At 39.1% G+C, this 14320-nt stretch overlaps 1 protein-coding gene across 2 annotated transcripts in view; it reads right to left on the bottom strand.

The window, feature by feature from the left end:
- GALNT1 (polypeptide N-acetylgalactosaminyltransferase 1) overlaps window positions 1-14320 on the bottom strand; it is a 234267-nt gene that overhangs the window by 125774 nt on the left and 94173 nt on the right. For both annotated transcript variants that reach the window (XM_089689075.1, XM_089689074.1), the window contains exon 3: window positions 9598-9772. In XM_089689075.1, coding sequence (XP_089545201.1) covers window positions 9598-9772 — 175 coding nt within the window. The remainder of the gene's footprint in view (window positions 1-9597; window positions 9773-14320) is intronic.

Raw genomic sequence — 14320 nt, 5'->3', positions numbered from 1 at the left:
CTAAAAACATGATTAATGGACACAATCCCAACCAAATTCCTGTTAAATCTAAATGATAAAACTGTACTGAGTTAATAAAGCTGTGTGGGAAACATTACTAATGAGTGTTGTATTTTCAGTTGAAAACATGTCCAATTCCTAGATACATTGAGGTACATAGCAGAAGTTCAAGGTATTCCATAGAAGATGTTATTGTTCTTCCTAACTATACAGGTGGCACAGACACAAGCAAACACCCAGGGCCACTGTTAGATATCATGGGGCCCTGTACAGCATACCTGACAGCCTCCCACCGCCAGAGAAAATATCCAAATTATATTTATGGTAAAAATACACTAAAAACATTATTAATGGACATAATCCCAACCAAATTCCTGTGAAATTTAAATGATAAAACTGTACTGAGTTAATAAATAAAGCTGTGTGTGTAATTGAGGCCTTGGGGCTCATTCACATGGGTTCTGTGACCTGTAGAGTGTGAATCAGTGGTTTGTTTTTGTGGCTGTCGCCGTTTGCAGGCAACCTATGTTACACTATGGAAATGCTGCAGGTCCTAATTTGACAAGCATATGGGTGCAGGTGTACAGCCCTGTACATGTACATGTGAATGTACAGTGAGTATTCAAGGCCACTTCCCCACGCCTGCACACCTGTCAGATTAAAACCTGTGTTCATACAGCCGTTGTGTCCCCATAGTGAAGTTATTAGCTCAGAACACGCACACAGGTATAATTTTTTATATGAATTTTCTCATCTGTAAGCTTACTCCAGGTCATTGACTCAAAGTACTGAAGCCTGTGGTCAGTGCAATACCCAGGCAACTAGCACATTCAGAAGGAGGCCAGCAACATTAAAGATTTTCTCTTTGCTTCAACAATATTTAGTTCAGATGGTTTATAGTTTACTGTCATCTTTCACTGCCACTTCAGAGCTTACTTGAGGGGAGTAGTCAGTAGGGGTTGTGCCTTCTGACTTGCTTGGTGTCCTCTTACAGACAGTGAATACCCCAATAAACTACCAGAGTAAAGGAGTTTACAAGGAGTACTTTTTTTTTTTTTTAAACTAAAGCAAACGTGTGCTTTGACCATTTAGAGAACAAGTGACACTTTGTCCTTCTCAGAGGCTTGCATTTCTTTTCCCTTCACTTCTCAACTGCTCCTTTTGCTTCGGGAAACAACCAGACATGCTTAGTACTTCTGCATATAGGGAAGCATTTTCTTTTTTAATTAAATGGGCAAAATAAGCATGCTTACTTAAAAACAGGCACATGAGTGAAGACATGTTTTTGCACATTTTCTGAGCCAACAGAGGAAAGAAAATTTGATTCAAGCTGTGATCTAGCACACCTGGCTCAAAATACATAACTGTACCTCAATAACATGGATTTCTTATTTGTTAATTAACATATTTAAAATGCATTTAAAGTAAAAACTAGACAGTCCTATTTACCAAAAAACTTGAATAGTACATAAAAAAAAAAAACTTAATTCACAGACTTGGCAAAAAAGGCGTGCTGGAAATTAACAATGCCAAGAATTATGGTAGAAAAACAAATTAAAATACAGGACGCCTATTTGTTTTGTCAGTGGTATGGAAGTCTGGAAAAATATCAGTGAACTCCGACACACGCTAATACTTCCTCAGCACTTCCTCCCTACTTATCTAATTGTTCTGCTCAAGGTTTGGATGAAAGCTTAATATCTGGCCTTTACTGCTTCAATGGCAAAACTGTAAAAGTCTATATAACCATACTGCACAATATATTATTTTTCTGCTTTACAAATGGAGGCTAAAAGAAAAACAAATACAGCTATCAAATTTAGGCTGATTGTTCCTAAAGAAATTATGTTCCCAGATATTCCTATATTTAAAATAGAAAAAGGCAAAGCACATGCAAAAAACATTATGTTGTAAACACTATATTACAGATTGGTTGCCACCATTCCTATATTGTGTGATCAAACAATTGTACTCATAATGGGATTTTAACATTTTTTCATTAAAATATCAATATTTATACAGATTAAAAAGTATACCAAATGCATAAAAAAAAAATCCATGATAGATTCCAAACCAAAAATGGAGGATTTTGAGTATCACTTATTGCCTTGTAAAAAGGTACAACATTGGTTCAGTGGTATCCCCCAAAGTTGACTTTCATCCCACAACCATATTTCTTGGATGGTTGGTTTATTCAGCCAGGGATCCAACACGTTTCAAAAATGTTATACAAATTATATTCTTCAGAAATAGGATACCACTGTGGAACATAAACAGTGATTTACAACCTAGTTTACAAATGTGTTTGTTTTTTTTACAAAATCAATAACTTACATACTAGGTAAAGACATACATACATATCCACAATTTAGGCTCCCCAAATGTGGCAATTCCTCATGGGGAGCGGGGGACCAATACTTAAAGCGAAACTTCCCCTTTTGGGTGGAGCTCCGCTTTAACTACTTTATAGATAATAGATAGGGGATCCATATCAAGTTTATATTTTTTAAGTCTAAACTTAAACTAAGTTTTTTTTCGTAAATTTGGTACCCAATGTAATGGTAACAATATATATTTAATTTTGTATAGTTTATATTGTAAGTTTTTTTATATATACTTTTAGTTGTATCTGATTTTATGTAGTGCCTTTTTGTCATGTTATATTTCTTTCTGTGGATAACTGGAGTCTTGTTACATTTTTAAGACTGTAATTGGCCTTTCCCTTCCAGTATCTAATTAAACAACATCATTTTTGGTTTTGCCGAAATTTAGTCTACACTATTTATTACACTTTTTTCTGATGATGACCTTGCCTCATATATTTTATTTATATGGGGAAGCTATTTTTCATTACTTGAACGTGACCTCGTTGGTGCCAGACAGGCTTGTCTGAGTATTTAAAAAACTGCTCATCTACTGGGATTTTCATATAAAACCACCTCTGGGGTTTACAGAGAATGGTCCGAAAAAGAGAAAATATCCAGTGAGCAGCAGTTGTGTGGACAAAAATGCCTTGTTGATGTCAGAGGAGAATGGACAGACTGGTTCAAGACGATAGAAAGGCAACAGTAACTCAAATAACCACACGTTACAGCCAAGGTATGCAAAATACCATCTCTACATATGAAATATGACATTTACTTGAATGGTTCAGGAGATACAATTTTCTGCTCTCTTATATGTGTCAGATAAGGGGTGCAACATACCAGGAGAATGGTCTCAAATTGAGCCGTCCGAATATGGGCTCCATGTTTAGGTAATTATGTCCTACGTGAAGATATCAACTTATATGAAAAAGTGAGTTGTTAAAAGTAAGTCTGTTTTTACGACCCCTTGGAAGGTCTTTTGAAGTTCAGTGAGGGACTTGGTTTACACTTTTACGATATCCCAGATTGCGAGCTAATAGGTACCTAGGCACCAGCTCGGCTGGGGGGTTTTATAGTCCTGACGCCCCCCCACTGAGCTTTGCTGCCTGTGATCTCTAACAACACACACCAACCACATGTCACTCAACAGAGAGTGGAAGGAAGGGAGGGGTGGAAGGAAGGGAGGGGTGGAAGGGAGGGGTGGAAGGAAGGGAAGGGTGGAAGGAAGGGAAGGGTGGAAGGAAGGGAAGGGTGGAAGGAAAGGAAGGGTGGAAGGAAGGTTACATTCACGTGACTAATTCTGATGCATCAGGCTGTTGGCTGCTTTGTTCAGTTTCCCGCCCGAACATCCCCTGAAGCTGCACGGACTGGAGTGTAGGGGGGCACAGGGGGAGGCAGAGCAGATACAGCCTCTCTCCCCTCCTCCTATTGGTGCAGAGGATGGAGGGAGGGGCTGGGCATTGAGAAGAACACATCGGCGGTGGGAAGGAGTAGAAAGAAAACTGAGCCATCAGGTATGTTCTTTGCAGAAGTGGGGGCAGTGACAAGCAGCGATCTCCTGTATGACTTTCAAAGAAGTAGCTGGAAGCCGCATCTCCTCCTCTCCCTCCTGAGGCTTCCAGATTCTTTATTGAAAGCCATACAAGAGATTGCTGCTTGTCACTGCCTCCACCGCCACCCCTCGCACACACCCCTAGTCCTGGCACTGTTCGCCATCCCCACCTTATTTCCACTTGTGGGCGAGTGGAAATTTCGAGGGCTGCAGGGATGTTGGCAAGTCTCCTCTGGGGAAGGGGGGGGGGGGGGGGGGGGGAGTTCAGACCCCTCTTGACTTCCCCTCTTATCTACGCCCCTGCTGCAAGGGGCATGGAGGCACAGGGTGTTGTCATGTTGCCATGACGACAGCCCTGCTCAGCGGCGGATCTGTCATCGTGGGCTGGAGGTCCGGAAGGGAGCAATGCTGGAGCCGTTCTCAGATCGCGGTCTGCCATGTAGTGACTGCTGGTCTAATGGAAAGAGAGTGTTGGATGTACTAGCAGATTTAGATATACTAACAAATCAAAGCCAAAATCCAGCTCATACTTTCTAAGCTGTTAAAGCAAACAGTTTGTCCCTTTTGAGATAAAGGTTTTACATACATAAAATCTGACCACTGTATGCAACCCTGTCAGTGGTAAATGGTTTGTCTTAACCCTCTAACTCTGCTACATCTGCAAGACAGCTTGTTCTGTTGAATAACAGACTTCCTGGCTGGATCACCAGGTAACAGTAAAATAAAATCTGAAAAATAAAAATAATGCTTTCATCACATCTAAAAATTGGTTAGTTGCACCATACGAAATGTTTGCTTTTCGGCTTAATACTGCTTCAAAGTAGTATTAAATCCAAAACCAAAAAGAAGTTTGCTGGACTCCTGTTCTCAACATGACTTCCCTGATCTGCATACTTGTTCTAGATTAGTGACATAGGCTACAAGCATTTTAGAAGGAGGTCAGCAAAGTGTTAAAATCTTTAGATGTGGTGGCTGCATTAATTTTCTTTTTCTTAGGCTTCTTCCCCCGTGTTTTCACCTGGTGATCATGCCAATAACACTCGTGTATTAGGATGCCTACACGCTGATATAAGGAGCAACAGAAACAATTTTGGACAGCAGCATTGCCATTCTGGGGGAAGGGTAGTATTAGATGCATTAGCAGATTAGGATACAATAGCAAATTGAAAATGAACGCCAGCTCACCACTTTATCCAAAAAAGTAAAAATGCTGTTGCTGTAACTGTTAAAGATTTTACATAAATGAAACACAAGATGATCATTGTAAGCACGCTTGTCAGTGTTAAATGGTTTGTCTCCTCTCTCTTAACAATTACATCTGCTGGACAGCTTGTTCTGTTGAAAAACAACAGACTTACTAGCTAGATCACAAGAAAAGAAAATAAAGCCTAAAACAGAAAACTAATGCGGATATCACATCTAAGAATTGTTAAGCTGCAAAATAATGCTTGCTTTTGGAATTAATATCACTTTAAGTAAACATGTCATGAGAAGAATAGAGGCGGCTATTGTGATCTTTTGCTACTGCCATGATATCATGGTCATCTAGTTCAACTTATCCCACAAGACGTATGCTGGACTCCTGTTCTCAATATGACTTCTCTGATCTGCATACTTGTTCTTTATTAGTGACATAGGCTACAAGCATTTTTAGGAGGTCAGCAAAGTGTTAAAAGCGTTTCCACCAGGGCATTTAACTACATTTGATTTCATTAGTACTACACTTATAATGTGTTCGTAAAGCACAAAAGGACAACAAGGGAAGGCTAAAGCAACTAAGGAAAGGCCATACAAATGAGAAGTTATTTTCCTTGCTTTCAATGCAATTCATTCATGTATATAGCTCAGTCCTGAAACCTTTCAAGGGCATCTTATCAATTTTTATTTAATGGAAGCCACCCACAGAAGAAGAAAAGGCTGAGCAAAGATCTGGCACATCAAGCAGCTAATACAAGGATAATATTACAAACCAATCTGTATTGATCTCAAGATTAGACTTCTCATTAACAGAAGGCATGAACATTTCATTGTGTATGCACAACACAAGAGTCAATGAAAGATGTAGATTACACAAGTGCTGATAGTTTCACCTCAGAATATACTTTATGATAGCGTGCGAAAAGTAATTGAAAGGCAATAACCTTTGAGCAGGCATGGCAAGCATCGGGGCAATCATAATCAAGCTGGTGTGGATGTAGGACACTACAGAATGTATTAAGAAAGAAAGAAATACAGGTAATTTCTGACAAATTTATGGAGACTGAGAAGTTTTGTCTTCATGGTGTCTTGTAGAGACACGTATTTCAAAACTAAGAAACAAAGATGTGTACCTGATCTGAATCGATAAAGAAACACATTGCCAACCTTTAAAATAAACCGCACGTACATGTACTAGAGGAAGATAATCATTCTTTGAAACAACAGATGTCCTAGTTACAATCCCTACAAGAAGATTTGGAGAATAGGAAGCAGAGACAGAATCTCCGTATAGGTGGTGTTCCTGAATCTGTAGGAGATGCTGAACTGCAAAATTATCTTCGGGGCCTGTTCACTGGTTTGGCCCCAGCGGTTCTGGATATAGATTGGCGAATGGACAGGGCCCACCGCTCTCTTGCCCCGAAACCTCCACTGGGCGTGAGCCCAAGAGACATTTTTGTCCGCTTTCATTATTATAATATGAAGGAGTCTGAATTCCACGCTCAACACCGCCTCGGTTGACTTTAGAGGGGAAAAAATTCAAATCTATAGTGATCTGTCCCGTTACATTGTTTAAGACGTACACTCCGTCCACTTACTCTCCACCTTCAGAAGCATTGCATTATATACAGATGGGGCTTTCCGTTCAGATTAATCGTAACCAAAGATGGCACTCAACATACCATCAGAGATCTTCAAGAAGGAGAGGCATTTCCATGTAACTTAGGCCTATCTCCTCTCCCGGATGAAGCCTTAGCACTACCCCTACCCAAACCAAGAGCGGTCAACACTACTAATAAGCTGTGGACATCGGCAAGAGCCAGAAACAAGACGCGCCTCCCAATTCCTCAACAGTCTCCTCCTTCCCAGTTATCTTCTGTTACCTGAAGATGTCACGCAAAATGCAGCTGATGCCACTTAAGACTTGACGTCTATTGATATGTCCTGCCCGACAATTCTGATATCCCCTTACGGATAAATCAGACACCCTATCGGGATCTTCTCAGATGATGTCCTGTTATTTGCTGTGTCATTTGGAAGAGAGAAGTGAAGTCACCGCTTGTCTTCTACCCTCCCTGTCGTCCCCAAACATCTGCAGCTATTGCTGTAGATGCCTGGGCGGCCTTGGTTGCCCAGGACTCATCCATATTTTGGTTTCATATTATATTTGCAAGTCCTTTTTGGATATTTTTGTTCTGTGTCTGCTAGTTTTTTTGCGACGCACTAGATGTGTCTTCCGTTGCCAATGTTTTTTGTGTTATTCTTCGTTGGAACAGCATGGTTTATTTGTCATAATGCCCTGCATACAGTTGCTTCATGTTCAGATTACACCAACATGTCTTTACGGCTATAGTCTTGTAATGTTAAAGGTTTAAATTCAATGAGGAAGAGGTCGACAGCTCTTAGGGAATTCCATCTGTCCAAGGCTAATATTATCCTTGTCCAGGAAACACATTTCAAAAAGGGAAGCTCATTTAACTTTGCCCTTAGGTATTTTTCTATAGCATACTCCACAATGAATGGCACGGGTAAAGCAGGTGTCGCTATTATTAAGAAAGGTTGCCCTATCCAGGTGGTATCCTCGGTACTAGACACGCAGGCCAGATTTATACTGCTGCAATGTCAATATGGTGATGTATATCTTACAATTATTAATGTGTATGCGCCTAGTACTAATCAACTGATGTTCTTTAGATAATTTCCCCACTTTTGGCTTCATCACGCCCTTTCACGATTATTGGAGGAGATTTCAATTTATCCTTATCAGCTGCACGTGATAGGAGATACCTTCGGGGCCAACTGCCCTCAAAACATGTTTTGAAACAGTCTACCTCCTTCCGTCAATGGATTAGATGACATAAGCGGTTTGATATTTGGAGAATACAACACCCGAATGCTAAACAGTTTTCATTCTTCTCCCTGGTGCACCATATCTACACCAGATTAGATTACTTTTTGCCATCAGCTCCCCTACTTAAATAGTGAGTAAGCTCCGATATTGTCCCTAGCTCCTGTTCAGACCATTCTTTTTTGGATTTAGATCTCTTCCTAGATCAATCAACTTCAAGCACATGCCATTGGCGCCTGAATGACACACTTCTACGTCAAGCAGATGTCAACACTTCTATTTCGAATGCATTGTGTGAATTTTTATAACTTAATACTGGATCTGTGTCGGCGTCCTCAACTCTGTGGGAAGCCCACAAAGCATTTATTAGGGGTCGTTTTATCATGGAAAGCTCACGTCTTAAGTCCCTGCTTCACCAGAAAATTGACCTTATGAACCAATTATCTCAAGCAGAAAAAAAAAATTATCGATTCGCTCCCTTTGTCTAAACTTCGTTTAGTGGTACAACTTAAAGATCAACTTAAGACACTTGAGGCTAGCTCTATAGCAAAGAAACTGCTATGGATGAAACAGAAGTTTTATCAATACGCTAATAAACTTTTGGCACTGCACTGATAACCAGGGCACTGATAATCAGTGACCTGATTATCAGTGTAGATTTCTGCTTTCACAGTTGCCTGTTATCAGTGTTAGCAGTACTTTCCTCACACTGTGACAGCACGAGGAAATTACTGCAAATAATTGGCAAGTGTATTTACATGGTGATCAGCTGTGATTTCTTCCAGGTCTAGGGAGATTAGTTCCACTGTCAAGGGCTGTTAACTTCTTGACAATGTTGTGCACAGTGGACACAGGAACATTAAGATCTCTGGATATGGACTTGTAACCTTGAGATTGTTCATGTTTTTCCACAATTTTTGCTCTGAAATGCTCAGATGGTTCTTTGCTGCTCTTTCTGTTCTCCATGCTTAATGTGGCACACAGAGACACACAATAGAGAGGTTGAGGCAATTGTTTACCATTTTAACTGGTTGCTGATGTAATTTCTATATTGTCAGCATCTGGTTAATTGATACAGGTGAGTTTAATTACAAATTAAAGGAGCATCACAAACTTGGAACGCAATGGACGGAGCTGAAAGTTCGAGTTGCCAAACGTCAGCCATCAAACCTTAAGGACTTGGAGAGGATCTGCCAAGAGGAGTGGGCCAAAATCCCTCCTGAGATGTGTGCAAACCTGGTGGCCAACTACAGGAAATGTCTGACCTCTGTGATTGCCAACAAGCGAATTTACCACCAAGTACTAAGTCATGTTTTGTGAAGGGGATCAAATACTCATTTCCCTCATGAACATGCAAATCAGTGCATAATTTGTTAGACATCCATTTCTTTTAAATTTTTCATTGCTATTCTGTCTCTTAGTGTTACAATACACCTACCATTCGATTTCTAGACTGATCATTTCTTTGTGAGTGAGCAAACATTCAAAATCAGCAGGGGATCAAATACTTATTTCCTTCACTGTATATTACTAATTCTGCAAGTCAAGGGTATGCAAACTTTTACAACTGTGTATAATAAATTTATGTATGTGACTTACATATTTAATCTTAATAATCAATGAACGGCACTTACCCTTCTAGTCGGACGTCAGGTAAAGATCTGTTTAGTGCTATCATTTCACTGGCCATTAAATTGAACTGATTGATTTTGAACATTTCCCTCATCTTCTCTTGGTCCTCTTTAGGTAGGACAACAGGCTTCCCCATTTCTCCTGGACCTTCGTGTGGTTTATGAACAATACCAGGACCTTGAAGAAAAATTAAGTTACCTGATTGAGCATAAAATCAACACCATATTAATGTGAAAATTATACATTTTATTTTCCTATACAGAGTGCTTATAAATGTCAATTATGTCATCAATACGTAAGCTAACTTTGGAAGGAAAAAAGAACCATTTTAACAATCACCCCTTAATAAAGAAATAGTGTACAAGGAAAAAAGGGTACTTCCCTACAACAACGGTAAGATATAATGCCAACACATGATCAATGTGTGTATGTTTATAAACCTAGGGTAAATTCGGAGTTTAAAAAAGTGATTGGGCATAGATAGCTTTGTATCCCTGTCATTACAAAATTAAAATAGGAGCTGTATTTGTAAAGCTAAAATGACCATCTGCAAAATTTGAAATAAAAAAAAATTAAAAAAAAAAATTGGTATTTACAATGTTTTTCTTATTTTTTTATGAAAAAGAAAAATAGGCTACCAAAAGAAAACAGTTTTGTTTCTATAAACAGTTACAAAGATGTATAAAATGTATAAGTGCATAAGTTAAAATGTATTCACTGCAATCTACACATTTAAGAGCTGTACAGTATATTTCCAACATTGTTTACATACAAAAAATATATATCTTTCTTCGAACACCACAAAAATTGCTATGGGCCATTAGAAAAAAGTAGAACACAGCTTTTGAGAAAGATATAACAATTGTGGAAGGTGTGTGTAAAAGTCAATAAATTAATTTCTCCGATTTCTTTTACGTCGGATTAATATGCTTTTGAAAACGTTTGTTACATTTCATTAAATGTTGTTGATCCTGCCAGAAATACAGTGCCGTCCTGTATCTCGTGCACTCTACAACATTAACACAAAAAATTTTAAGAGGAATTAGGACTACAGAACACCTGCCTATATAACATGGAGAAGGGTAACAACTCTGCTTCTCTACAGATGCAGTAACAGCGAGTGTTGTCAGTCTAGCACAGATGTAAAAACTGTAAATTCCAATATATACACACCGTAATTTGTAGACGCTATAACTTTCACACAAACCAATTACTATACACTTTTTGAATTTTTTGTCACCAAAGACATGCAGCAGAATACAATTTGTTAAAAACATATCTAATAAAATAAAATTTCTTCATAAATTTAGGACAAAGTAAAAAAATACAGTTTTGTTTTTCAAAATGTTTCTTATTTTTTCATTTATATAGCTATAAAAAAAGTGATAAAAAAATATAAAATTTAATTTGGGTACAGTGTTGCATGACTGAGCAATTGCAAGTTAGAGGAGCACAGTGTTGAATAGCAAAAAAAAAGCCCTGGTTAAGAAGGAGGTAAAACCTTCCGGGGTTAAGTGGTTAAAAGTAAAATAGTCAGGTCTGAGAATGTAGGCCCTTTACAAAATAACCTGGAGTGGGTGACTGGGGACAAAGAAGGCAAAGTTATTAAATACCTTCTTCAGCTCTGTAATGGGGATGATTTTGACAAACCCCAAATGAACCACTATGGTTCAAAATTGATACGGTTCAAAAATATTTAGACAGATAAAGGTGAATAAAGATCCTGGACCAGATTGCATTACACCCACATGTCCTAACAGAACTGAGCTCTGTGATTTCAAAGCCATTGTTTCTAATTTGTAGGGTGTTTACTTCCAGACCACAATACGTAATTTTACATCAACAATCTGGAAGTTTATGCTCGGCTGGTTGTCTGCAGTTACAGGCATCAACCTGGTACTTTGTTTTTTTTTTTACTCTGCTGGCAATTCTACAATTTTATAAAAGTGTTCTGAGCAGCTAATTAGCCTCTGGATCTCTTTTACAGGTGGAGGGAGAGGTCTCTTCCCTCTCCCGCCACCCACGGTGCCTCTCCTTGCTGTCCGTCCCACTGGAGAACTCTGAACTGAAGTAGGCACTTCTGCCAGCTTACAATATCATCTCTATGGTATAGAAAACCGGAAGTGTATTTTGTAAGTTTCAGTTTCGCTAGATGTCAACAAAGCCATTTTTGGCTTTGGAAAGCATCTGATCACACCGATTTGGTCTGATCTGATGCTGGTAAGAGCAGAGGAGAGATCGGAGTTCTATTAGTCTCAGTAAAAAGGACCTGTCACTACGTATTGTTACCACAAGGGATGTTTACATTCCTTGTGATAACAATAAAATTGATCAAAAATATTTTTTTAAAGGAACAGTAAAACAAAAAATAAATAAATATATATAAGAATTTTTTTTTTTTAATGTGCCTCCGTCCAGCCGTGTTTGCATGTAAAGGCGAATGCACATGTACGAACTGTCTTCGTGCCACACATGAGGTATTGTTGTGAATGTTATAGCAAGAGCATACGCAATTTTTAAGTATGACAAGTTAGGTATCTATTTACTCTGTGTAACATCATCTTTTATTTTTTAACAAAACTATTGGGTAGTATATTGTGTTTTTGTGCATAAAAGTTCATTAAAGTGAAACGCAAAATTTCAGTAAAAAAATACACTTAAGTTAATTTTAGGGCATAAAAAGCAATAAATTATCCAACTTTTTGTAAAATATAAAAGACGAGGTTGCATCGAGTACAGATATCTAACATGTCAAACTTCAAATTTGCACACACTCGTGAGATAGCAACAAACTTTAGTAATCCTATATTTTCTATAGGTAACGCTTTTAAAGCCCCTTAAAGGTCATCAGTTTAGCGTTATCGAGGAGGTCTGGCGCTAGAATTATTGCTCTCATTCTGGCATGCACGGCGATATGCAACATGTGTATCGCAATCATCGTTTTCATGCGTAGGCATTGGTACGAGCGTACATATGGGGGAGGGGGGTTATATGCTTGGGTGTAACTAATGGTTTTTTAAATATTTTTTTTTAATCACATAGGGGACAAAAAAATCCCCTATGTGATGATTTTTGGTGACAGGTTCTCTTTATTGAGACATTCCGGGTCTAAAAGACCCTGCATGTCTCCCCTGTGCTACACTGAATGTAATGCAGTGCACATCGCACTGCATTACATTCCTTCCCGACCTCGATGGCTGGGAATCTGTCAACGAGGACCTGGAAATGACGTCACATCACTTACGGGTCAGGACAAAAAGGGGAGGGAAGCGGCACTGTGGAATGTGTGGAAGCAATCGGCGGCAGCGATGCCGCCTGAATGCTTCCACCTGACAGGTGAGCCCTGCTGCTTGCCCGCAGCAGGGCTAAAAGTAAGGAAAGAAAAAAAAAAAATGAATACCTGCCTGGCGCCTAGAACTACATGTCCCAGGCGTCGGGCGATATGAATTGAGCATCCCTGTGGTTAAAAAGTTGATTAGAGAGGGGAAAACAAAGTGCAGACAAAGTGGCAACCAAAACCAAGATGTAGAAGAAAATGGAAAACTGCCATTCAAATGGATCGAGGAATAGCCAAAATGAAAGACTCAGCCAATGATAAGGGTGATCAAAGAAGGTCTAAAGTTACCTGTGAGCAACGTAACAATTAGAAGATGCCTAAGTGAAGCCAAACTATCGGCAAAAAGCCCCCACAAAGTCCCACTGTTGAAAAAAAACAATGTGCTAAAGGGGGTACAATTTTCCAAAGAACACACTGTCTGCCCTAAAGAGAAATGACACAACATTTTGTGAACTGATGAAAGCAAGATTGTTCTTTTTGGTTCTAGTTTGTCAGACGACCCCAAACACTGAATTCAAGCCACAGTACACTGTGAAGACAGTGAAGCATGGTTGCACAAGCATCATATGGGGATGTTTCTCATACTACGGTGTTGGGCCTATTTATCGCATACCAGGGATCATGGATCAGATTGAAAAAAATCAGAATACTTGAAGAGGTCATGCTGCCATAAGCCGAAGAGGAAATGCCATTGAAATGGGTGTTTCAAAAAAACAACGACCCCAAACACACCAGTAAGCGAGCAACATCTTGGTTCCAGACCAACAAGATTAACATTATGGAGTGGCCAGCCCAATCCCGGGAACTTAATCTAATAGAAAACTTGTGGAGCGACATAAATTCCGGTTCTGAAGTAAAGCCAAGAAATGCAGAGGAACTGTGGAATGTGGTGCAATCGTACTGGGCTGGAATACCTGTTCACAGGTGCCAGATGTTGGTCGACTCCATGCAACACAGATGTACAGCAGTTCTCAGAAACAGTGGTCATAAAACTAAATATTAGTTCAGTGATTCACAGGAAAGCAAAATCTTCCAACATTTTTCAGTTTGCATTTGTCCTTACAAACTGAAACATTTACTGTGTAGACACTGCTATTTATTTGAGCAGACTAATATTCATTTTTCTTCACTTTCTGTAAAGTAATACATTTGAAACACTTTTCTTCATTTTTGGAATAGACTCTGCAGTGTTCCCAATGCATTGTGTTTATGGAAAATATAAGCTATTAGAAGGATTTTGAGCTTTACTCATGTTTTCAAACACACTGCAATTATTGTTAACACACCTGTATATAGCTGGAGCGCCCGAGTACAAATTGGACAGATTGCTTCTAAAATCAGACTGTAAATGCATGGCCAGATAAAGAAGTTTTAAGTCCCCATTCCAA

This window comes from Staurois parvus, unplaced genomic scaffold (assembly GCF_062004578.1).
Source record: "Staurois parvus isolate SC_StPar_1 unplaced genomic scaffold, SC_StPar_1.0 ptg000468l, whole genome shotgun sequence".
In the NCBI taxonomy this organism is placed as follows: Eukaryota; Metazoa; Chordata; class Amphibia; order Anura; family Ranidae; genus Staurois; species Staurois parvus.
This window is presented reverse-complemented; position numbering and strand designations above follow the sequence as displayed.